This window comes from Mesoplodon bidens, assembly GCF_964165515.1.
Source record: "Mesoplodon bidens genome assembly, chromosome: 17".
Classification (NCBI taxonomy): Eukaryota; Metazoa; Chordata; class Mammalia; order Artiodactyla; family Ziphiidae; genus Mesoplodon; species Mesoplodon bidens.
The window spans coordinates 17,862,606-17,889,915 of record NC_138174.1 but is presented as its reverse complement, the minus strand read 5'-3'; the positions used below and the strand labels follow the sequence as shown (position 1 = coordinate 17,889,915).

General features: G+C 44.1%; 1 protein-coding gene across 1 annotated transcript in view; it reads right to left on the bottom strand.

Moving 5' to 3' along the window:
* Positions 1–716: 716 nt before the first annotated feature.
* The window catches only part of EBPL (EBP like), a 43,504-nt gene continuing 16,910 nt past the window's right edge, over positions 717–27,310 (bottom strand). Inside the window, exons 2-4 of the mRNA XM_081214600.1 lie at positions 10,343–10,412; positions 2,995–3,133; positions 717–1,265 (exon numbers count right to left, since the gene is read on the bottom strand). Coding sequence (XP_081070726.1) covers positions 1,025–1,265; positions 2,995–3,133; positions 10,343–10,412 — 450 coding nt within the window. The 3' untranslated portion in view covers positions 717–1,024. The remainder of the gene's footprint in view (positions 1,266–2,994; positions 3,134–10,342; positions 10,413–27,310) is intronic.

Sequence of the window (27,310 nt, the reverse complement as noted above, 5' to 3'; positions counted from 1 at the left end):
ACCTGCAGCTCTCTGCAGGGTAAGCGGACACCTAGAAGGAGGGGGAATGCAGACTGAGCTAAGTGACAGCATCTGCCACAACCAACCAAGTGCCTGGTGTATATGCTGGGCACCCTTCTAGGCAGAGAATACATCTGTGAGCTAACGGGCTAGTAAGAAAGTCAGGTGTTGAGCAAGTTAATGTGAGTACCCGCTCCCCACCTCCGATGGAGTGCTATAGCCACCTGCCAAAATGAGTGTTTTCTGAAACATAGGGTGATCGTGTCTCCCTCTTGGTACTGAAGGTAAGTGTTAAATTTATGCTTCACTTCTATCAGGTACATATGACGTCACGGCATGCATTTTGCATATTAATTTTACCTTCATCTTATTGTTTCTCACTCATTTTCCCTATGTTCCTATTTCCTGATTTACTTTTTATCGTATTTTTGTAAGGTATCTTAAATCTTCCTCCTTAAAAAAGGACAGATATAAATCAATCATCTGTGTGAAACCCCAGTGTTCATCCATGAGGAGTTAGCCCACTCACAAATTCCTTCCACTATCATTTTTGTTGGCTTCACAAATTTGATAAAGTACAAATGCAAAACAGAAGCACTCATTTCGTTTCTGGTTTCACTTTGGTAACCAAAAGACTGGGGGGAAGATCAAAGGTTGAAGCAACAACATGTTCTTTGAAATAAAAAATTAATATAACATGCTCTACAGCATTTCACGATAATTGGCTTTATTAATGTAGAACAATTAATGCTAGCCATAAAAGTATATAATTAAATGTGTTATTATTACAAGTTAAAATTTATTCTCTGTTCCCGGTATTGCCATTTAACTGGAAAAAACAACAGCCAAAACTTGTCAACCTTACAGTCCATTTGAAATTGATTCAATTGAAAGCAATTAGGTTGTTCAAGAATGACAATATAAAAGAAAAGTATAGACTGGAATGTATTACATTTTGGCCCAACAAACAGGTCTGATTCATTCTGGCTCAAAGCACGCTGATGGTGTTTATGATTTTGAAAATTCACTGAAACTTTTTGCCTGAATTGAATCCTTTGTGATGCATTTTCTTGAGTTCTACCCATGACTGCCACAGTAACAGTCCTGGGATCAGAACCCAAACACCATTGAAAAATACCAGATAGACCCAAAAGTAGAGCCAATTGTTGGTGTTGAGGTTGGGGCTTCCCGTAAGCCAGTCTGGGCAGAAGGTCATCCACCCGCCATACAATTCACACACACACAGGGTGATCTGTATGAAATGCCTGTTAGAGAGAAAGAGACAAGGGATGAAACTGCCAGCAGCATCAACAGTCTTCCACGGCAGAAAACCTCACTGAAGTTGGACCTCAGGTTTTACGTAGAGCTCCTTTGATGGGGCAAATTGATAATTAATGAAGACCCATGCTTTCCTTGGAGAAGCAATAGTGCCTTTCCTAGAAGATTATCCTCAGAGTTGAAGAAGGTCTCTTGGGTATCCTGTCCTATTCTTTGGAAGATTTAGTGAGGTCACAACTGACCCAGTAAAGAGAGACCTGGATGTGAATCTCTCTATGAGCCGCAATTTCACTTGCTGTAAAAGGGATAATAATAGTCCCTTCCTTGAATAATATTGTGGAGATTAAACGAGATATGTAGATAAAGCACTGTGCCCGGCACATATTCAACAATGCGTATGTGTTAAATGTTTGAAATAATAAACAAATGGGTGCATGTAGTAAATCTACAACCATGATCAAGGAGTCAAGGACATGTAAGGCACCCAGGAGAAATTTAATTGTTCCTGCCAACTCTCTATGTAAAACTGGGTGGGGGAAAGTGGATTAAATGACCTTTGAGGTCTCTTTCAAATCTGAAATTTTGGGTTTCCCTGGTGGCGCAGTGGTTGAGAGTCCACCTGCCGATGCAGGGGACACGGGTTCATGCCCCGGTCCGGGAAGATCCCACATGCTGCGGAGCGGCTGGGCCGGTGAGCCATGGCCGCTGAGCCTGCGCGTCCGGAGCCTGTGCTCCACAACGGGAGAGGCCACAGCAGTGAGAGGCCCACGTACCGCAAAAAAAAAAAAAAAAAAAAAAAATCTGAAATTTTATGATGAAGCTTTACATAAGACTTCTTCTTTGATACAAGATGGTGGAAAATGGAATGCCGTTGTGCCTACTTGACATTGTTTTAGGGAATCATCCCCAGGATAGCAATCTGTTTGTCCCAGGTCACCCTGTCCCTAAGATGGAGAGGAAGGAAAGGGAGGGAGGCAGCGGAGTTCGAAGTTTCAGGGTCTGACTGATGGATGGTTAATCTGCCATCTTTCTCCTTCGTCTCCTCACTCTTCTGCCTTCCTCATACCCTCCACAGCCTGCTTCTGGAAAGATTTCTTATTTATCTTGCATGTCTACCTCAGAATTACATAAGAGATTTTTCTTTGTGTCAAGCGGAATGGGAGTTTTCTAGAATGAGTTGGAGGGAAAGGATGCAAATATTACCTTTTTTTTTTTTTTTTTTGCGGTACGCGGGCCTCTCACTCTTGTGGCCTCTCCCGTTGCGGAGCACAGGCTCCGGACGCGCAGGCTCAGCGGCCATGGCTCACGGGCCCAGCCGCCCTGCGGCATGTGGGATCTTCCCGGACCGGGGCATGAACCCGTGTTCCCTGCATTGGCAGGCGGACTCTCAACCACTGCGCCATCAGGGAAGCCCCAAATATTACCTTTTGATTCTCCAAAATATTGGTGGCAAATCATCCAATGCTGTCACCACCGTGCTTGTCTACACGGCATCTAGGTTGCCAATACAATCATATTTCTCATATTTTTTATTTTGAATGGTCTGAAATTATCCTGGTGGCACCATGAACCTTAACTAATATCTAACAATTTTCGTTTCTAGTCTACTTTTTGTCTAACAAAGAACTCTGGTCATTATCCCCTCCAAATGTCATGCTGGCGTTGGGACAGCGAATGTTCCTCCTCTTTTCCATAGGACAGGAGAAGGGCACTTACCGATAATGTTCCTCTCTGACGATGGCATAAATGAGAACCAGTGCCAGAAACCCACCCAGAACGACAGTCAGAATTTCCACAGACACAATGGTTGGATCCAAATAAAGCCATCTTGCATCAGCTTTGCCGTATTCTTTCCCTGAAAACAAAATACATTTTGTTACTCATCTGGCAATCACTTTTATGACAGTTAGAGGAAATGACCTTTTTTTTTCCCGTTAGGAGGAGATAAAAGAGGAACTGCCACTCTCTCTATAGTCTTCATAATGCCTTAGTGGAAGGCGAGAGAGGCCCTATGTCGAAAATGCATTTGCCACCGGACACAAGTAATAATAACAATATCATGTTATATTTGTAAAATGATTTGCATTTTCCAAAGTGCTTTCACACGTGTGCCCTCTTCACCTTCTCCCTTTTCATCGTAAGCAGCAGAATTCTACCTCAGTTTGGCACAGTCAGGCTTTGCAAAGATAATCTTTAATAGTTATCTTGGTAAATGCATTATAATTCCTTACTTCAAAATTTCAGCATGAAGTCTGTATTAGTTAGATGTGGGAAAATTATTATTAAGGAAATGTTTATAAAAAAACACATGTTTATTAGTGATTGAAGAGGAATTGAGTGCTAAGCAGGCAGCAGGGAGGGGCGGCGAATAACACAGCCTGGACTACAGAATGAATCCTAAATGGACAAAGGGGCATTTCGGTCTGCTACAGGGACAGAATTCACTAACACAGCTACCACGAAATTGTGCTGACCAGGGAGCAGGTGTGCCCTAAGAAATCCTTCCAGGCCCCGTTATCAGGATGGTTACTTCTAGGAGGCACCATGGGGTCAGACAGTCTTTTTAGTGAAGGACCAAGGGCCACGCACTAGGTGAAGTCATATTCCCCTCCCTCCCTCCCTCTTTCTCTCTTCTTTCCTTCCTTCTTTCTTTCTCTCTTTCCTTCCTCCCCATCTCCCCCCATCTCTTTCTCTCTGTCTCTCTTTCCTTTTTACTTTAACAAAGTAATACGTGCTGGTGCTAAGATCTCAAATAACCAGAGGAAAAAAAACCCGAAGTCCTTCTCTCCCTTTAACTACTGTTCTCACATTACTTAGAAAAGGTATGAATGGTCAAAAATTAGCTGCATGATCTGATTGGTCTGAGCAGCACAAAGCAATAGTCTCTCTTAATGGTTAGAGTTAGGATCCCTCCAGGGCCAGGGACAAAGGGTTCCCATGAAAGGCTGTCCCCAGAGAAAGGACAGGCCAGTAAACAGGATTAGCTATTTAATGAGATAACACACAGACACACGCTGAGCGGAGATTCTGTGAAAGGCCAGACGCAACTGGCAGACCAGGCAGAGCCGTCCAGCCTGTTCTTAGCCGACTGCCTGCCATGACCTAACTGGAAAACAACATCATAGTGAAAGTAAAAGTTTTCCCTATAAATTTAAACATAGATACAGGGCTTCCCTGGTGGCTCAGTGGTTAAGAAACTGCCTGCCAATGCAGGGGACACAGGTTCGAGCCCTGGTCTGGGAAGATCCCACATGCTGCGGAGCAACTAAGCCCATGTGCCACAACTACTGAGCCTGTGCTCTAGACCCTGCAAGCCACAACTACTGAGCCTGCACGCCACAGCTACTGAAGTCCACGTGCCTAGAGTCCAAGCTCTGCAACAAGAGAAGCCACCGCAATGAGAAGCCCATGCACCGCAACGAAGAGTAGCCCCCACTCACCGCAACCAGAGAAAGCCCGCACGCAGCAACAAAGACCCAATGCAGTCAAAAATAAATTAATTAAATTAAAAAAAAAAAACACATAGATACAATAGGTGAAATATACTACCTAGTGCAGCCAAAATCTAAGAAAATATCACAAGTAAAAGGTCAATGCTTTAGGAGCTAAGAGATTAGTGGGTGTTTAGACATTCACAAAAATAACCCCATTCTTTCAAAAAAATTTATTTATTTATTTATTTATTTATTGGCCGCGTGGCATGTGAGATCTTAGTTCCCTGACCAGGGATCGAACCCATGCCCCCTGCATTAGAAGTACAGGGTCTAACCACTGGACCGCCAAGGAAGTCCCCTTCATTCATTCTTTAATTCAACAATTTTTTTGTAGCGTATAGACGCCTCTATGCTAGCTCTCAAGAATGCAGCAGTGACCAGGACACAAAGTCTGCTGCTGGTGGTTCATACTGTAGCGAGCTCAAACCATGCAATAAGTGACGGGGACAGAGAATAGGGACATGGAGAAAAGGCACTGCCCAAGCTAGGAGATGAGGTATTCTGATCGCTTCCTCTTCACCCTAGACGTGAGGGAAGGGTTCCCGCCCTGGGCTTATGTGGTGGCTCAACGCACAACAGGTGACATTGGGCAGGTGAGGTTGATGGCCGTTCCATAGTCAGAACACTCGCAGGCTCAGGCAGAAGCACACTGCGCCGCATGGGGCTGCCCTAGGGACTGGAGTGAACGAGGAGGGACTGTGGGAGGGGGGCTCTGCAGTAACACCAGGGCGGGTGACCCCTGGTCCCCGCAGCAGGATGTGATAGGACTGTCTGAGTAATTCTGACGGCTGGCAGGGAACTGAAGACGGCTCCTCAGGGGTATGCAGGCACTGTGCTGGCCCCAGAGACCAGGAGGGCTGCTTGTCTAGGGACCTTATATGAGGAAGCAGGGTGCAGAGGGGCCTGGCTCTTACGACATCTGAGCCCTTCTGGATTTTACCAGACGTCAAGGCACACGTAATCTTGGATCTTAATCTCAGGCCTTTCTCTTAGTCCCGTACTTTCCACAGTGTCAGAAATCAAGGCTTTGGATTGGGATGAAGGTGAGGGTGACCACCAGGCAAGATCAGTGGCCAGCCCAGCATTCATTTCTGTCCTGAAGGGGACCTGGTCCAGTCTCGAGGGCCAGTTGGATGAGGGTGTCATATAACAGGACCCCCGTGTGGCCTGTCAATTGCCCCCCACCTTGGGGAAGTGTGTGATGATATGTATGAACTGAAACACAGCTCCCATTCCCTAAATCAAAAGGTCTCTTCTAAATTACAGAAATAAAGCACATTTGCATGAAAAAAAAAAATCTCAGGGCTTACATCACAAGAGGCGAGCGGAGGGAGAGGGTATTTCTGGGAGGAGTTTGAGCAAAGGCCTGGGGCTGAGAGCGCTCGGTGTGTCTGAAACTGCAGGAAATTCAGCAAAGCTGAAGGAGACAGCATGTGTGTAAGTGAAAGTGGGGGGCAGGGTGGGTGGGGACAGGCACTGGAAGCAGGCCCTGCTATCTTCTGGCCCCCATGTATCAAGCCTCTGGCATCTCCTCATCTACTGCTTAACCTTGACCAACTCTTTGCAGGTTAAACACCTACAACAGCGAAAGGGCAAACAGAGCATTAACAAACCTAATGATGTGACCCTCATCCTTTATTTTGTGACTGACTGCCAGGCTCAGGCAGAGGTTTAGAGGGAAAGATGCACACAAAGGGCTGGAGGTTTCCAGTAGCCAAGCCACGGCTGTGCCCTTGGCCACAGAGCGGAGATTAGGGGCCCAACTCTTCTTGACCAAACTCAAGGCAGCCTCCTCCAAGCCCTCTTCTCCAAACGGTCTCGACCTTGGGCTCTGAGCTTGGCCCACTTAGTCCAGTTTCAGCAAGAATCCTGCTGCGTAAGTTTAGTGAAAATCCTTCACTCTTGGTATCTGATCACTCCCCCAACCCCCAGTTTTACTGAGATATTACTGACATACAGCACTGTGTAAGTTTAAGGTATACAGCATAATGAACTGACTTACATATATTGTGAAATGATTACTGCAATAAATTTAATGACATCCATCATGTCATATAGATACAAAAAAAAGAAAAAGAAAAAATGGTTTTTTCCTTGTAGTGAGAACTCTTAGGATTTATTCTCTTAACAACTTTCAAATATGCCATACAGTAGTGTTAATTATGTCGTACATTACATCCCTAGTACTTATTATTATTATTATTTTTTTTTGCGGTACGCGGGCCTCTCACTGTTGTGGCCTCTCTCGTTGCGGAGCACAGGCTCCGGACGTGCAGGCTCAGCGGCCATGGCTCACGGGCCTAGCCGCTCCGCGGCATGTGGGATCTCCCCGGACCGGGGCACGAACCCACGTCCCCTACATCGGCAGGCGGACTCTCAACCACTGCGCCACCAGGGAAGCCCCCTAATACTTATTTATCATAGAACTAGAAGTTTGTACCTTTTTTTTTTTAATAAATTTATTTATTTTTGGCTTCGTTGCTGTGCGCGGGCTTTCTCTAGTTGTGGTGAGCGGGGGCTACTCTCCATTGCGGTACGTGGGCTTCTCATTGCGGTACGTGGGCTTCTCATTGCGGTGGCTTCTCTTGTTGTGGAGCACAGGCTCTAGGCATGTGGGCTTCAGTAGTCGTGGCTCGCGGGCTTAGTTGCTCTGCAGCATGTGGGATCTTCCCAGACCAGGGCTCGAACCTGTGTCCCCTGCACTGGCAGGCAGATTCTTAACCACTGCGCCACCAGGGAAGTCCAGAAGTTTGTACCTTTAGAACATCTTCATCCAATTCCTCCACTCCACAGTCCTCGCTTCTGGTAACCACAAATCTGATCTCTTTTTCTATGAGTTTGGGTTGTTTGTTTGTTTTTTAGATTCCACATATGAGATATTACAGTTTTTGTTTTTTTCTGTCTAGCTTATTTCACTTAGCATAATGTCTGCAAGGTCCATCCATGTTGTCACAAATGGCAGGATTTCCTTCTATTTATGGCTGAATAATATTCCATTGTATATATACACCACAACTTATTTATCCACTCATCTGTCAATGGACACATAAGTTGTTTCCATGTCTTGGCTATTGTAGATACTGCTGCTATGAACATGGGAGTGTAGATAATCTTGGTATCTGATCAAATTCCTCATCTCCCACCCTCTATATCTTAATACCCTGACCTGTCTTCAGCAAGGATCCTGTTGAGTCAGTCTATCAAGAGTCTCACAGCCCTGATGTTTCTTCTCAGTAATTTTCCATCCACTGACCCCCAACCCTGCTCCTTGCCTATGAGTCTCCACCTGTCCTTGTATTTAGTTGAGCCCAATCTCTCTCCCATTGCCATAGTCCCTCTTGAATAAAGTCTTCCTTACCATCTTTAACAAGTTCTACATCCTGCTGAATCAAAGGAGAGTCCACAGATCAATATCTGGGAGGCCCTACCCCAGACACTCTGAATTAGAATCTGCATTTTAACAAGAACCCCAAGCAATCTGTGTAGTTTAAAGTCCAAGAAGCACTACTTGACATTATCTACTGGATTTTCACTTTCACACTAATAAAGGGTACCTCCATTAAATAAGTTTTCACTTAAAAAAAAAAATTATTTATTTATTTATTTATTTATTTATTTATTTATTTATTTATTTATTTTTTGCTGCATTGGGTCTTCGTTGCTGCATGCAGGCTTTCTTCTTAGTTGCAGCGAGCGGGAGCTACTCTTTGTTGCGGTGCACAGGCCTCTCTCTTGTTGTGGAGCATGGGCTCTCGGTGTGTGGGCTTCAGTAGTTGTGGCACATGGGCTCAGTAGTTGTGGCTCGTGGGCTCTAGAGTGCAAGATCAGTAGTTGTGGCACACGGGCTTAGTTGCTCCGAGGCATGTGGGATCCTCCCGGACCAGGGCTCGAACCCGCATTCCCTGCATTGGTAGGAGGATTCTTAACCACTACACCACTAGGGAAGCCTGAGTTTTCATTTTTTTAAAGGTGAAAATGTAGACTGAAGATGACTGATCAAGATCGAATTAGATATTTGCATTTCATGGGACTGAGCCAAATCTGGGCTGTTTGATTTCTCTGAGGCTGAGCAGGGCAGCCTGGGTAGGAGGACAGCGACTTGAACTGGAATCCTCAACCCCAGACTTCCCTAGCAATTCTCAAGCACAGTTTAATCCGGCAGACTCGCCAAAAAGGTGCACAGCTGCATTTTCCTTAGCCCGTGGAACTGAGCAGGTGGCCTCAAGATGTGGCACTCAGGTGCCCTGAGCTACCATGGCTAGGACCTAATGGACATCAAAGATAACACGTGTTTTGCTTTGGGAAGCACTAATTGTAGCTGACTCAATGCTCTAGAAGAGTTTTACAACACTAGTGGTGAACAGGAGTCCAGATCCTGGCTGGAGGACACGATTTCAGAATTGTGGAAGAAATGAGATAAACAATGCAGATTTTCAGATGCAAAATCTGAAAGAAGTTATCCTGCACAAGGTAGCTCTATAATGGTGGCAAAGAACCCAGATGCTGCACAGCTCATTTATGTGTCAGTACTGACACACTGGAGGTAGTCGATACTGACTGACTGAATGTTGATTGATTTACAGCAACATGATGAAGATACGGAAAACTAGTTAACATCTCTGCAGAGCAGGAAGATTTCTGGAAATTATCTACAAGACCATATATATATGTATATATATATATATATATATGTATATATATATATATGTATATATATATATGAAAGTTAATAATAAAAATATGGAAAACACCCAGTTTAAATACTGCAAACTCCTCAATCTGCACTCACTATAAACATTGGAAATTACAGGGCTTCCCTGGTGGTGCAGTGGTTAAGAATCCGCCTGCCAATGCAGGGGGACACGGGTTCGAGCCCTGGTCGGGGAAGATCCCACATGCTACGGAGCAACTAAGCCGGTGCACCACAACTACTGAGCCTGTGCTTTAGAGCCCGTGAGCCACAACTACTGACCCTGTGAGCCACAACTACTGAGCCCGCGAGCCACAACTACTGAAGCCCGCACACCTAGAGCCCATGCTCCGCGACAAGAGAAGCCACTGCCATTAGCCCACGTACCGCAATGAAGAGTGGCACCTGCTTGCCACAACTAGAGAAAGCCCACGCACAGCAACAAAGACCCAGTGCAGCCAAAAATAAATAAATTAAATAAATAAAAACAAACAAAAATTTGAAATTATAGCTTTATTGAGATATAATTCACGTGCCAGACCTGTTTTTTTAAATCTGTTTAAAGTGTATAATTCAACAAGTTTTAGTATATTCTCAGATCTGAATCACCACACATCATGTAATTTTATAATGTTTCTACCCCAAAAAAGAAACTTGTACCCATTATCAGTCACTCCCCATTTCTGGCCTATGATCCCGCCCCTTCCCCACACACCCAGGCAACCACTAATCTATAATTTACCTCTACAGATTTGCCTATTCTGGACATTTCATGTAAATAGAATCATACAGCATGGGGTACTGGTACTCATTTAATTGACAGCCATACTTGCAATTAATCCCTCAAACATGGCAAATGCAAACGTTTTAAATTACTTACACAATGAAGCGATCAAGGCATCAGAATCTGTGATGTTTCCTACCAAAGACAAGTAGACAAAAGGGCCTTCCTAGAGAGAAGAAAACAAAAACATGCTCTAATTTAGCATCACAACCACAGGATGGCACCACAGTGTGGCCAGCGTCCCCTGCCCTGCCCCACACCACACAGTCCCGGTGTGCGTGCCTGGGTTCCTGGAGCCTGGCTCCCTGACCTTGGAAATGGATATGTCCAAAGGGAATGTTTATATAATAAATGTCAGTTTTCAATGATCGGCATTATAAAACCAGAGGTGTGCTCTGATGGGGAAAAAATAAGTTGAAGATTTTGCACGATAAAAGAGCTTAAACGGCATATTAAATAAGCTAAACTCTGGATTAATCCAGGGATTTTACACCGTTGAGAAGTACCTCACAGTACTTCATTTTGTCTCACCTCAAAAACATCCAAGATCTCTCTTAACAAAAGTGGCATTCAAATATCTATATCAGAGGGCTTCCCTGGTGGTGCAGTGGTTGGGAGTCCGCCTGCTGATGCAGGGGACGCGGGTTCATGCCCCAGTCCGGGAAGATCCCACATGCCGCGGAGTGGCTGGGCCCGGGAGCCATGGCCGCTGAGCCTGCATGTCCGGAGCCTGTGCTCCGCAACGGGAGAGGCCACAAGAGTTGAGAGGCCTGCGTACCGCAAAAAAAAATAAAAAAAATCTATATCTATATCTATATCTATATCTATATCAGAGCTGAACTAGTTCTTTTTCCTGCACAAGGGCAAATTTAGGAAAATGAGGAATGCTTACAGGCTATATTTAAAATTTAAGGTAATGAAATAGCTGCAATTATACTTTGAACAAATTTTGTTCCTGGTCAATACAGCCCTTCTCATTTCTTTTTACCAAAACAGTCACTTATGTGACATCAAAATTGTGTCTCTGCCTGATCCCTAAGGTCACTTCTAGTACAACTTCCCAGAGGCACCACATTGAACCACTTCTGTCTGTAGTTCTGGCAACTATTTTCATAACACGTAATATACTTATATTACTATTTCTTTAGACATTATCAACTGACAGCCCGTCCTGAAAAATTACAGTCTAATTTACGCTGTTTCCCCTCCCCTTCCCTTCTTCCAATTTTTGATAGGAGGGGAGGGAAAACTTCCTTCTACCCTCTTAGGTTCTGTAGTTGGCCTAAGAATTAACCGACATAAACAGATTAAAAAGAAAAGCATACATATCTTATTTAATATTTTTACATGTACATGGGAGTCTTTGAAGGGAAAATGAAGACCTGAATAAGCTGTTAGGCCCCAAAACTTATATGCCTTTTTACACAAAGAACAATAAACTGCAGGGGTGTGACAAGACAAAGGGGCTTGAGCTGAGGACAGTAAATTGTGGGAAAGTGACTAGGAGATACATGGGGAGAAAGTAATGGAAGACAAGGGTTATTTTGGTAGGTTTATTTATACAGGACCATTTCAGCATTGACGCCCAGCCCCCAGTGATAAGAATGTTCTTTTCTTCCTGGTAAAGGGAGGGCACCTTTCTCATGGGAAGTTCAAAGACCTGATTTTAGGTAGAAAGAGGGAGGTCAGAGAGCCCTTCCTGCATCTACAGTTTCTCAATTGCCTTCAGTTCAAAATAATCAATATGTCAAAGTGGTATGTTTTGGAGGAGCATGTTCTGAATCCCTTTACTAGCTTTATGAATTCTCTTTTTTCCAAAAAAAATTATTTATTTATTTATTTATTTTGGCTGTGCCGGGTCTTAGTTGCGGCATGCAGGATCTTTAGTTGTGGCATGCGAACTCTTAGTTGTGGCATGAGGGATCTAGTTCCCTGACCAGGGACTGAACCCGGGCCCCCTGCATTGGGAGCTTGGAGTCTTACCCACTGGACCACCAGGGAAGCTCCTATATGAATTCTCTTTAATTCTTCTATTAGTTATCCAAATGTGTAACTTATGTAGTAAACTTTGGGGAATTCCCTGGCGGTCCAGTGGTTAGGACTCCTCGCTTTCACTGCCGAGGATGTGGGTTCAGTCCCTGGTCAGGGAACTAAGATCCTGCAAGGTGCATGGTGTGGCCAAAAAAAAAAAAAAAAAAAGTAAAAATTAAAGCCTCAGCTTACCCATTCATCAATGTTGTGTAGTATTTGGACTTCTTACGATATCAGACAAGCATGAGAACACCCACCATCCTCTCTCCCTCTCTCCTCCCCATTTCCAACTCTCAACCTCTGTCCACTTTGCTTGTATGTTGTTGAAACTGACTGCATTTCCATTCAATCAACAGCATTTACAATATGGTGATTATGTAAATAGTGTTCACTGCAATGGGCCACAACTTCTTCCTCTACAAATCCAGTATTTTTGTCACTTAAGAAGAATGTGGCAAATGGAATATTTTTTCTTACACTCACACATTTCTCAAAATCAGGCTACATTTTATTTTATTCGTTTTATTCTACATTTTAGTTTGCTTCATATCTGGGCCATGACTTTGTTATAAGATATTTTTGTTTATGCTACAGTTTGTAATTGCCTTTCTTTTTCTCTAATTGAGAGAAGAAACCTGACTTTCTCCCCATCTCATTAATACATCTTCCAGCTTCTTATCCTTTCCAATCTTTGCTGAACAGAGGCTTTGAAGCTGGTTTATCTTCTCTTTTCCTGACACTCTGTAAGTTACTTAATTGGTAAGTGGTTTATTTCAGAGCATATGTAAAAATTATATTCCTTAAAGGAGATTTTTAAAAATTACATGTGAGATAAACAATGTTTTTAAACAAGAAGTACTCCCCATCCACTCTGCAACTCCTTATTTTCACCAATTGATCTTTTTATTTTTAGCAGAGCCATAGGAAATCCACACCACTCCCCTGGCATGACCTGGGAACTTTCTAGACAAAACACATCCACTGATTGGCCAGTAGGGGCCACAAGACTGAACTGAATTTGATCCTCTCTAGGCCTCAGGATATCTATCTGTGAGATGAAGGACTTCCCAAAATTAGATCGTTGATCTCATCCTAAAACTAGATGTGACTTCCACTAGCAACCTCTTCAACTGGAGCCAAACATGGACACAGACATCCAGTCTAGAATCCTTCCTCAGAAGCAATTCCCTGGGTAAGAGCAAGATGGAAACCTGGAATCTATAACATGCAGGAACCCAGGAGTGTATACCAAATTTGTTCCCTTTTACATCTACCTGTTGGAGTTCTACTCCTTTTTCAAATCCCAGCTCAAACCCTCCTTTTTCCAAGAAACCTTCCCAAACTTCCTGGTAAAAATTAATTTCTCACTCTCCCTTGATACTAAATTTGTGTTTCTGTAATCAACTGTCTGCTGGTGGTGGATCTCCAGTCCCCATTAGATCATACATCTTGGGGGCCTGGGATGTTGTCTTCTCTGTCTTAGAACCCTCAAGAACCCAGGGTGATATTTTGTGTTCAGTGTCTGCTAACCTTGATTTAATGACAAGTCCACGTAATGAATTACTTAGAAAGAAAGGTGCCCTGTGGGGCTTTTAGAAGGCACTATATATTTCTTACTATATTACTACTCTAAGTGTAAAGGCAGTATAGCATATAAAGTATAATGAACATATCTACCCTCCAAATGCTGATCAGATGTTACCTCCTCCAGGAAACCAAGCCTTCACTAATTCTCTTGATAGGAGGTAGATGTCTTTCCTGAACAGAATCCTGCATATTTGTCTCCTCCTCAAAACCATCAGTTCTTTCGGGTAAGTCTTTGCCTTTGTTTCTGTATTCCAGATGCCTGATAGATGGGACATGATAATAAATGCTTACTAAAAGAATAAGAAATAAAAGGAAGGGTGGAGGGAATGAGTTAAAAGAAAACACAAACCCAATTAAATTAGAAAATGGGCAAAAGAAATGAAGAGACATTTCACCAAAGTGAATATACAAGTAGCAAATAAACATATGAAAAGATGTTCAACATTGTTAGCCACCAGGGAAATGCCAATTAAAACCACGAGAGGACTTCCCTGGTGGCGCAGTGGTTGAGAATCCGCTTGCCAATGCAGGGGATATAGGTTCGAGCCCTGGTCCGGGAAGATCCCACATGCTGCGGAGCAACTAAGCCTGTGCGCCACAAGTACTGAGCCTGCGCTCTAGAGCCCGCGAGCCACATCTACAGAGTCTGCATGCCACAACTACTGAAGCCCACACGCCTAGATCCCGTGTTCCGCGACAAGAGAAGCAACCACAACGAAGAGTAGCCCCTGCTCGCCGCAACTAGAAAAAGCCTGTGCACAGCAACAAAGACCCAAAACAGCCAAAAATAAATAAATAAACCACAATGAGATATTATTATCTATCTGTCAGAATGTCTAAAATAAAAAATAGCGGCAGTACCAAATGCTGATGAGGATGTGGAGAAAATGGATCACTCATACATTTCTGGTAGGATGAAAATGGAACAGCCTCCCTGGAAAACCTGAGTTTGGCAGGTTCTTAAAACTAACATGCAATTACCATATGATCTAGCAATTGCATTTATCCCAGAAAAATAAAAACTTATGTTCACACAAAAACATGTACATAAACGTTGTCAGCAGCTTTTTTGGTAATAGCTAAAAACCAAATGTACTTCAAAAGGTATATGGTTAAATAGACCATGGTACATTTATACCTTGGACTACTCCCCAGCAATAAGAAAGAACCAGCTACTGACACACTCAATACCTTGGATGGATCTCCAGGGAATCATGCTGAGTGAAAAAGTCAACCCCGAAAGGTTATGTACTCTATAATTCCACTTATATAACACTTTTTGAAATGATAAATTTTAGAAACGGAGGACATATTAGTGGTTTTCAGGTTAGGGGGTGGAGGGAGGGGAAGTGCAGGTAGTTACAAAAGAAAAACACTAGGGATCTTCATGGTGTTAAAACTGTTCGGTATCTGACTGCTGTGGTTGAATACACGAGCCTACCTGGTCAGTACAATGGCGTAGAACTTAACACACACACACACATGCACACTCACACACACACACACACACATAAGTGCAAGCAAAACTAAGGAAATCTGATTAAGGTCAGTGAATTGTCAATGTCAGTGTCCTGGTTGTGATATTATACTATAGTTTTGAAAAACATTACCATTGTAGGAAACTGGACAAAGTGCACAAGGGATCTCTGTTATTTTTTAACAACTGTACATCAATCTCTAAATTGACCGTAAAGTCAATTATTTCTAAAAAAATTTATTAAAAAAAACCAGACAGGTAGAAAGAGAGACATGGAAGAAAGAGTAACATTACTAATTAATAACATTAAAGAAAATTGTCAGGACTTTTTTTTTTAGAGTAAGCTGGGCCCTGGCCTCAGACAGCTTGTTACCTAGTTGTGCTACATTGACATTCTGCTCAATAACGACTGGAGGGAGATGAGGGAGCAGTGGCTGGGACAGTAAGGGAAGACTTCCAGGAGGAGGCGGGCCTCTAGGCCTGCGTACAAGCTGCTCTTCCACCTAGAGTACACGTGCCTGGCTTTCCCCCCACCAAAAAGTATGTAAATATTATGGATTTTAAAAATCACGGTAAAATATACATAGCATAAAATTTACCATTTTACCCCATTTTAAGTATTCAATTCAGAGATATTAAGTACATTCACACTGTTGTGCAGCCATCACCACTGTCCATCTCCAGAACTTTTTCATCTCCCCAAACTGAAACTCTGTCCCCATTAAATGATAACTTCCCACTCCGTCTTCCCCCCAGCCGCCGGTGGCCACCACCTTATCTCTGCCTCTAGGACTCTGACTACTCTAAGTACCTCATTTGTCTTTTGTGTCTGACATTTCACTTAGGATAATATCCTCGAGGTACATCCATGTTGTAGTATGTGTCACAATTTCATGTCTGTTTCAGACTGAATAATATTCTATTGTATGTATACACCACACTTTGTTTATCTATTCATCTGCTGACGAACATCTAGGTAGGTTGTTTCTACCTTTCGGCTACCATGAATAAGCTGCTATGAATACTGGTGTGCAAGTATCCGTTTGAGTCCCTAGTTTTAGTTCCTTTGGGTATTTAGGTAGAAGTGGAATTGCTGTATCATATGGTAATTCTATGTTTTACTTTTTTTTTTGATTTGACCTTTAAAAATTTTTTTTTTTAATTTTTTATGTATTTTATTTATTTTTTGGCCACGTGGCATTTGGGATCTTAGTTCCCCGACCAGGGATCGAACCCGTGCCCCCTGCATCGGAAGCATGGAGTCTTAACCGCTGGACTGCCAGGGAAGTTCCTGTTTTACTTTTTGAGGAACCCTCATGCTAGCTCCCACAGTGGCTGCACCATTTTGCATTCCCAACAGCAGTACACCAGAGTTCCAAATTTCTCCACATCCCTGCCAACACTCGTTATTTTCCTTTGCTGTTGCTGTTTTTTATAATGGACATCCTAATGGGTGTAAAGTGGTATCTCATTGTGGTTTTGATTTGCATTTCCCTAATGACTACGGATCTTATGGCTTATTGGCCATTTGTATTATCTTCTTTGGAGAAATGTCTGTTCAAATCTTTTGCCCATTTTTAACTGTTTATTTGTTGTTAAGAATATAAATGTTTTTCAGTGGAGAGATCACCACTTGGTACTTGAACTTGATGGGCTAGGCTGCCCCATGGGCATGATTAACCAATTATTCTGCTAAAGTCAAAGCATTTGGCACAGCAGAGTGGGGGCCACCATCAAAGGGCAAGATCTGCCAGGCCATCATGGGGAGCAAGGGGTCTGCAGCGAATCTTGAGTGCCTTTACTCTCTTGTCACCTGATAAACTCCTCTGCAGTCTTTATTTATTTATTTTTAATTTATTAATTTATTAATTTATTTTTGGCTGCACTGGGTCTTTGTTGCTGTGCGCGGGCTTTTCTCTAGTTGCGGCCAGCAGGGGCTACTCTTCGCTGCAGTGCGCGGGCTTCTCATTGTGGTGGCTTCTCTTGTTGCGGAGCAAGGGCTCTAGGTGCGTGGGCTTCAGTAGTTGTGGCACGTGGGCTCAGTAGTTGTGGCTCATGGGCTCTAGAGCGCAGGCTCAGTAGTTGTGGCTCACGGGCTTAGTTGCTCTGTGGCATGTAGAATCTTCCCAGACCAGGGCTTGAAGCCGTGTCACCTGCACTGGCAGGCGGATTCTTAACCACTGCACCATCAGGTAAGCCCACCTCTGCAGTCTTTAAAACCCCAGTGACTTCTCTCCACTGTGCTACCTCTTTACCCGGACACAATTCTACCACTCACTTACCAGACTGCACAATAATGGTTTATTTTTCTGTCCGTTTCTCCTTCTAGCAAAGCTCAATTGCAGGACCAGGTGTTGATTAATGAAATTTACCTGGAATACATGGATGGTGAGCTTTAACAGACAATTCTAAGCTGAATGTGCAAACTTTGTACAGCTATCCTCGAATCACGTAGAATTGGCCGGGTCTCCTAATTTCTCTGTCTGCAGTTTTTTCTTAGCTATAACAGAGATGAAATGGGTCCAGACACATGGTTTTCAAAGGTCTTTGGGTAAAACATTCGCTATATGGAGAAAATGCTCTTGTGTGAAAGGAGAAATAGGATGGCCACAGACTTGGGGCAGGTCCGGTGGGTCAGTGTAGACCTGGATGGTGCAATGGGTCTTCACAGGAACGCTGCCCTTGTGCTTTATGTAAAAAGGGCGCCGAACAGATGCACACACAGTTGGCTTTCCTTCATAACATAGGCCATGTACCGTTAGCATTAGCAACTACTTGATTCTTCCCCCAAAACAACTCTAAGGGCTTCTAACCCTTCCCTACACCATCAAGTCCTGGTATGTTGCACCACAGGAAGGACATTCAATTTAAAGCCAGGAAAAGAACAAAGTGAAAAGGGGTAAGGTGTCAATATCAGGGTTCCAGGGAACTGATGTTCCATATCTGGAAGGTTCTGTGATTCTAGGCTTGGTCTGATCTTATCCTGTAAGGAACTCACCATGAGAAACGTAAATTGACAAACACAAGCCCACCACTATCTGCTGCTGAATCTCCACCAGTAGTAGACTCAATGCGAAACTGAGCAAATCAGGGGCACAAGGCAGTGGTCCAGCTTCAGAATGAGACCAGCTCTTATGAGCCTAAAGATTCTTTGGGGGCTTCTGAAACAGATCTCTTCTAACCAAACAGGCCTGAGATGGAAGTCACTGGAAACATTAGTTGCTATTTGCCGAGGGCCAAAATTATCTGTAGAATTCTAGAGAATGGAAACAGACTTAGTTCCTCCCATGAATTCACATTTTATATCAAGTGAGCCATAAAGCACTTTTTCTTCCCCCCTTAAAATTATTTCTAGGCTCTGGAACACGAAGTTTATATTAACTTGCAGAATAAACTTGGAAGATTATCAGCTCCAAAAGTCTTTAATCATAGTGTATGGTGAAGAACTAGCCAACCGGAACTAAAATTCATGTTTGAGCTCAACCGCTACCTGGAGATTTTAAGCATCAGATGAAAGGAGCTTGGTAAGCAGCAAAGGCCATCGGTAGGGTGTTGCTATAACTGGGACGCAGGGCTTGAACCAGTGTACGGGTGAGAACCCTGTGCTGCGCGCTGGAGAGCTCGGTGAGCTTGAGCAAACACAAGGACAGTAGGTTTTATTTCTTACAGTCCCTGCTACCTCGACCTCGCTGAGCTTCAATTCCCTAATCAACATAAAGGAACAGAGGAAAGCTCTCAACAGATGTCTGATGTATGAATGAAAGAGGAATGAGCAGAGTTAGACTAGATCCCCATCTTCACCTTTTCAGAGTGCCTCTTACTGACTGGAAGCCCTGAGTGCAGCACTTGCTCCACTGACCTCACTGGTGAGGTCGATGAGCAGCGGCCCGTGTGGGTGCCTGTTAGGAGAGGGTCAGATGTGGAGGGAGGGGCCCCATGGAGGACTGTGGGGTCAGAGCCTGTTTAAGCCCCAGCCTCTCCAGTGGGAACGGGCTGTGCATCCTACACCTGCCAGTGCTCGTCAGCCCCGGGAAGAGCAAGCTCGTGACGACCTCCAGGGTAGACCCCCTGAATGACTGGCTGGGTGTGAGGATGTCTTCAAGAATTCCTGTGCTATTATTGTAGTAATTCCTACCATCGTCTGAGAGGCAGACACCTGTCCCCTAAGAAGCACAACGTGACTTTTCAGAGATAGGCTTACTAAGGACGTAGGAGCAAAATGACAGGAGGTCTGGATTCCCTTGAAAGTACTTGAGCAATAACAAAAGAAAAGGGGGGAGGGAGGGAGAAGAAGAAAAAGCAAGTGCAGCAAAATTTGAAAACGCCAAACCTATTCATTATACTATTCTCTCTACATTTGTGAATGTTTGAAATTTTTCACAGTAAAACTGAATTTTAAAAAGATATATAGGGGCTTCCCTGGTGGCGCAGTGGTTGAGAGTCCGCCTGCCGATGCAGGGGACACGGGTTCGTGCCCCCGTCGGGGAAGGTCCCACATGCCGCGGAGCGGCTGGGCCCGTGAGCCATGGCCGCTGAGCCTGCGCATTCGGAGCCTGTGCTCCGCTACGTGAGAGGCCCGCGTACCGCAAAAAAAAACCAAACAAACAAACAAAAAAAGATATATAGCACCTTGTCAGAAAAGAACTGTTGCCCCTCGCGTTTCTGGACTCCTGACTCAGGACCCCGTGGTCCCAGAGGCCCTCGGCCTTTACGCTTCTAACACACAAGTGGGGCCCCCGGACCACAGTCAGGAGTACCTGGGACTCCACAGCCTGAGCCTCAGCTCTCCCAGGATCCCCTCTAGACCCCACGCAGCCTGGGTGTTGGGTCTGGATCAGCCGGGGCTAGCACAGCCGAGGTGAAACCAGATGAGGGGCGCAGCACACTGCATGCAGAGCGCGCACAGCACAGAAGTAAGCCGTTCGCTGTCCTTTTCCCCTTCGGATGCACTTTAATATCAAACAAACCAGTGTTTCAACAGTCACTGCTACGAGTCTCCAGATTACTCCAGCCTCAGTAAACCACAGGGCAAACCTGCTCACCTTCTGCCAGCCCCACAGTGTCCTACACACACACAGACACACGTACACGGACACACGGACACTTGCACAAAAGGGATAAAAAGTAAGGAGAGCCGATGGTCATGACCAAAGAAAGAAAGGGAAAAAAGCTCTCATTATTCACACTCCGTTTTCAAATTACCTATGCCCTTCTGGTGAACGACCAGCCATCACAATGCCAGCCCTGGTGTCCGGCTCTGGGTGACATGCTGAGAGAATTCTCTCTTGTTGTCCAGTTAAGTCTGCAGAGAAGCTGCGCAGAGTGGGCCTTTACAAATCACGCTGATAAGGGCTCTTTTCCTGTCACAGCTCACCTGTCCTACCCAATGTCGGTGCTCCCAACACCCACGGCATGCTAACTTTCCATCAGATTTTTCTTTACTCTTCTGACATCCCTTCTGGTGGTGTACATTTACTATTTTAACTAGTAAAAAATATGAAAGGGATACATGCTGAAAGTTAAAAAAAATTTACGAAAGGCTATAAAGTGAAAGGTCAAAGTCTCTCTCCTGACCCCCAATCTCATCCTCCTGAGATTCCACTGTTGAGCTCCACAGTAGCCTTCAAGAAATTTTTCATGTATATGTTATTATGTAGCTACAAATACTTTCTCCCTGCCATTAGTTTTTCTACTGTTAACCTAGAGGGTGATAAGGAAAATTCCACAATGTTTATTGACTTAAAAATTTTTTAAGTTCTGTGTATCAGGAATTTTGGTTTAAAAAACATAGGAAAGTTCATACTAGATGTTCTAAAATGTGACCAAACTACACCTATCTAATTAAGTTGCCAACAAAATCAGCTTAAAAGCTAAAATGTATCATGGCAAATAAATTAAGTAACAGAGGTCAGTCTCATTTTTCACTTAAGGTATTCCAGACATGTAATTCTAACAACGGATTTTATAGACTTTAAGACAGCTACAAGTCAAAGGTCAGAATAAAAAAAAAAAAGTGCTTGAGCTGGGCAAGCTTCTACTATCTATATTCAATGACCATTTTGTAGAGAATGCTCAGTTTACTCATTTCACCCTTAAAGAAAAATTTAGCAGCAAAAAGGCTTTATAGAAACAAAAGAGAACATACATTTTCTGTTTTGTAATTTGTGTTTATATTTGTAAAGGCTGAATTTATACTTAAATATATTTGCAAGTTTTTTTTTAAGTGCGTTTGGATGAAGAACCAGAAAAACAGTGCAACATGCATTAAGAGTAGGAGAAAAAAGTGGAATAAGAATAGAATCAGTACATAAATCCTGTCAAAATTTATTAGCATTTTCTGATCTGACTCACAAAATCTCAGTCTAATCAGACTTGATTTTTCCATATCATGGCAACAGCATACATCATTGTTTCTGGAAGGATCAGCTGCTTCAGCCTCCTACAGTACCTCAATGACAAGGCTTTAGTGGCTTCATAAATATATGCCGCCCAGCTGTCATCCACTTAATGAGATGACGACTTCCATTTGACGGAACCTGTCCTAGCAGATGGGCTGTCGCCTGACATTAACAATGGACCATGCTGGCCCTTTTGTGTACTTCAGGAATCATACAGCCACACAAGTCCTATTGTTCCTACAACATAGCAGCTTAGTGTTTGACTTAGGACTTAAAGAATATTTCTCCCGTTTTAAGAATATACGCTTCTCTGCTGAGGCAGTTGTTACTTCTTAGAGATTTGAAACCTTCCAAGGCTCATCTTAATTGGACATGTGTATTACCACATTATTACATAGGGATGGGATGAAAATTAAAAGTTAATCCAACTAAAGGGTATGGCGAGGAGGGGTCACAAAAGGGACAGAGGAAGAATTAACATTTACTGAACTCTGCTAAATGCCAGGCACTGTGCCAGTGCCCTACATCCTTGCTATTCAAATGTGGTCCACAAACCACAGCACGAGCACCTCCTGGGAGCTTGTGACAAATGCAGAATCCCAGACCCTATCCCAGACCTATGGAGTCAGAATCTACATTATAAAAAGATCCCCAGGTGATTACTATGCACAGTCAAGTTTGAGAAGCACGGACCTAAATTACAAAGCTTTATTTAATCCTATAACAACCATTTGAAGAAAATATTATTTCCATACTTTATAGACATGGCCCCCAAATTCATGTTGAAATCTTTCCCCCGAAAGATGATGGTATTAGGAGGTGCTTAAGCCTTGAGGGTGGAACCATCATGAATGGGATCAATGCCTTATAAAAGAGGCTCCTGAGAGACCCCTAGTCCCATCCACCCAGGTGCCAGCTATGAACCAGGAAGCAGGTTCTCACCTGACCATGCTGGTGTCCTGATCTCGGACTTCCAGCCTCCAGAACTGTGAGAAATAAATTTCTGTTGTTTATAAGCCACCCAGTCTGTGGTATTTTGTTATAGCAGCCTGAAGGATTAACACAATAAAGAAATCAAGACAGAAAAAAGTCCTTTCGTACTTTTTTTTTTTTTGCGTTACGCGGGCCTCTCGCTGTTGCGGCCTCTCCCGTTGCGGAGCACAGGCTCCGGACGCGCAGGCTCAGCGGCCACGGCTCACGGGCCCAGCCGCTCCGCGGCATGTGGGATCCTCCCGGACCGGGGCACGAACCCGTGTCCCCTGCATCAGCAGGCAGACTCTCAACCACTGCATCAGCAGGGAAGCCCTCCTTTTTTTTTTTGTAAACATACATTTTGCTTTTCATTTCTCTTTGCTGCCAAAAGGGTTTAATGCAAAATACGAGTCTTAGCAAACTATGAAATAATTAGTTGTACATTTTTACTATGCAATAAAGGGGGAAACCACTGTAGTGAGAATCTTGACTTTTCTGTACATGCTCTGCAAAGACTCCTCAGCCTGTACTTCTCACACACGTTTAATGCACATATATTCCATAATGCACATATAGTCCTTCCTTCCCCTCCGCATGACAGAAAGGTTTTCAGCAGGGAAAGGGGTGCTGCCCAAGGTTTCACAGGTGGGAAATGGCTGGGCCAGCTGCACCAGCACATCGTTGGACCCTAAAGCCCATACTCTTCCCACCTGCCCACTCTGCCCCAGGCTTCTTGAATAACAGTCAGACCTCCTCTGTAAAAGCCCTGCGTAACCAGCACCGCCCTTGAAAGGCAGCCTGTGGCGTGTGTGAGGGTGAGTGACAGGACAGAGAAGCACCAGGAAACCATGTCGTGAGAAACAGTGGAGCTGTTTCATAGACACGAGATTCAACTTCCCTTTGGGTTACACAAGAGGGCACGAGTAGGACCCTAGAAGTAGAAGTCATAAGGAGGCTAATTTTAGCTCAACATAAGGAAACATTTTCTTGTAACTAGAGCTATTCTATTTTGGAAAGACGGCACTGACAAAGTTTTCAAGCAAAGGGTGGATGACCCAACATCTGTCTGGACTATCAGTAAAATTCCTATACAAGGGGGAGGCTGGCCTATTTGGCTCCTAAAGGCCCTTGCTTGACTATGGCGGCTTTCTCACTTTCCACACACAGTACTGGGCATTCCTTTATTTTATTTTATTTTATCTTTTGGTACGCGGGCCTCTCACTGTTGTGGCCTCTCCCGTTGCGGAGCACAGGCTCTGGACGTGCAGGCTCAGCGGCCATGGCTCACGGGCCCAGCCGCTCTGTGGCATGTGGGATCTTCCCGGACCGGGGCACGAACCTGTGTCCCCTGCATCGGCAGGTGGACTCTCAACCACTGCGCCACCAGGGAAGCCCCTGGGCATTCCTTTATTTTATTTTCTTAATATCTTTTGGCCACAGGACATGTGGGATCTTAGTTCCTTGATTGGGGATTGAACCCGCATCCCCTGCATTGCAAGTGCAGAGTCTTAACCACTGGATCACCAGGAAGTCCCTGGGTGCTCCTTTAGATGTGTGGGTCATGATGCACGCAGTGCCCAGCATGACTCCACCCCCAGTTCCCATGGGCTGGACCGTGTTCTACACTGTGACAGCCACTCCTTTGGCTGTAGGTGACTGGATCAGAGGATCAGAAGGGACAAGGAGGAAGACAATGCATAGGCTGGGGCCTGGCCTACAAAGCAGCCTATCCAAAATGCTACACTCAGACACAGATGAGCTGGGCTCGTGAAATTCTTACTCTCTGCAACACAAATTCAGAAACAGGGAATGAATCCAATCAGATTCTGAAAATTAATATGTAGGAGAGGTCAGGAGAGGCCAAGAACAAATCAACATTATGAATGAACTCAAGTTACCAGGAAACATGGTGTATTAATTTGGTTGGGCTGCCACAAAAAAGTACCACAAACTGGGTGGCTTAAAACCACAAATACTTATTGTCTCACAGTTCCGGAGGCTGGATGTCCAGGATGAAGGTGTCAGCAGGGTTGATTTCTTCCAAGGGCTGCAAGGGAGACTCTGTTCCATGCCCCTCCTTCTATACCTTCTAGGGGCTTGACGGCAAACTTTGGCATTCCTTGGCTTGTAGAAGCATCACTCTGATCTATGGCTTCATGTTCACATAGTGTCCTCCCCGTGTATATGTCCCTACATCCAAATTCCCCCCTTTTATTTTTTATTTATTTATTTATTTTTGCAGTACGTGGGCCTCTCACTGTTGTGGCCTCTCCCATTGTGGAGCACAGGCTCCGGATGCACAGGCTCAGTGGCCATGGCTCACAGGCCCAGCCACTCCGCGTCACGTGGGATCTTCCCAGACCGGGGCACGAACCCGTGTCCCCTGCATCGGCAGGCGGACTCGCAACCACTGCGCCACCAGGGAAGCCCCAAATTCCCCCCTTTTATAAAGACACCAGTCGTTATTAGATGAGGAACCATGCTAATGACCTCATTTTTTCCCTAATGACTTCATTTTAAGTTAATTACACCTGTAAAGACCAGATCTCTAAATAGGGCCACATTCTGAGGTCATGGGGGTTAGGACCCCAACATGGGTTTTTTTGGTAGGGACACAATTCAACCCATATTCAACCCACATGGATATGGGTAGAGGCTGGACTTCCGAGTCTCAAGAACATGAGAAATAAATGTCTGTTGTTTAAGCCACCCAGTCGGTGATATTTTTGTTATATCAACCCTATCAGACTAAGACACTAAATGCTGGTGAGAATGTGGAGCAACTGGAATGCTCAAGTATTGCTGGTGGGAATGGAAAATGGTAGAGCCAGTTTGGAAAACAGTTTGGCAGTTTCTACTCTAGTTAAAGAATCCCACTCGTAGGCATTTACACAGGAGAAATAATATATATGCCCACACAAAGACTTAGAAGTAGATACCCACAGCTGCATTATTTATAACAGCCCAAAACTAGAAACAACCCCAGTGTTAACTGGTAAATGGATAAATAAATTGGGATATAGCCATACACTAGGATACCAGTCAGCAGATCATGCTAAATGAAAGACTACATACTGTATGATTTCATTTATATGAAATTCTAGAAATGGCAAAACTTTAGTGACAACAAATCAGATTAGTGTTTCCTGGGGCCACAGGTCAGGGCTGGGATCATCTACAAAGGGGCATAAGAAGACTTCCAAAAAGATGAAAATGTTCTATACTGTTACTGTGATGGTGGTTGGTTGCATAACTCTATATGTAATCACCAAAATTCATCAGACCGTATACAAAATGGGTGAATTTTATTGTATATAAATTATAACTCAATAAAGCTGGAGGGGGAAAAAGAGAATTTAGAAAAGTGGCTGGTTACTATATAGATATAGATATAACCCAGCAATTTTCACTTATCACAACAATAGTCTGTTAGAATACAAGGGAGAAAAATCTCATAGTAGCAATAAAAATATAAAATACTGAGAAGTAAATTTTAAGAGACTATAAGAGAAGATTTATTTAAACAAACTGAGATCCACTCAATTCTTAGAAGAGACTCAGTATTGCAAAGATATCATTTAATCTCAAATTAATCTATACGTTTAAGAAAATCCCAAACCAAAATACCAAATTTCAGAACTTGGCAAAATGAATCTAAAGTTCATCTGGAAGGATATATAGTAACGTGTTTGAAAAAGGGTAATGAGTTCGCTTCGTTGGCTATTCAAAAGCACTATAGGGGCTTCCCTGGTGGCACAGTGGTTAAGAATCTGCCTGCCAATGCAGGGGACATGGGTTTGAGCCTTGGTCCGAGAAGATCCCACCTGCCACGGAGCAACTAAGCCCGTGCACCATAACTACTGAGCCCATGCGCCACAACTACTGAGCCTGAGCTCTAGAGCCCGCGAGCCACAACTACGGAAGCCCTCACGCCTAGAGCCCGTGCTCCACAATAAGAGAAGCCACTGCAGTGAGAAGCTCACGCACTGCAACAAAGAGTAGCCCCAGCTCGCTGCAACTAGAGAAAGCCTGCGCACAGCAACAAAGACCCAAGGCAGCCAAAAATTAAAAAAAATTAAAAAAAAAACCCCAAAACTGAAGGCTGCACGGTTGGTTCAATTATGGTATATTCATTCTATGGGAAAAGGATATTTTGACCCGGGTCCCACAGAAAGTATCATGCTTTGTTCTACTACTATTATGGGGATTGCTATCCCAAGGAGGCAGAGGAAGGGAAATGGGAAATGGGACAAAGGAGAAGGATGAATCAGATATGAGGGTGCATTACTGGGATTAGTAACTCAGTAAGGCTGCTTAGTAACAAGCTAACTGATGTCTCAACCTTACATTTTTCTAGAGATTTTATGAACTACTGCTTCTTTGGGGATTTCATCTTGGGGGAGGACGGAAGAAGAATTTATCCTGTAGTTCCCAAATACCACCGTCAAAGGTTCAGCCTGTGGGTAGGTGTGTGGGAGCTGAGTGGGTCCCCAGGATCTCACACCCAAGTGGCATCCAAGGGGCCTGGGGCAGGAGGTGGGAGCAGGTGCTGCCTGGTTGGGCACCAGCGAAGCTGGAGTTGGTCGCTGTCATGGTGGC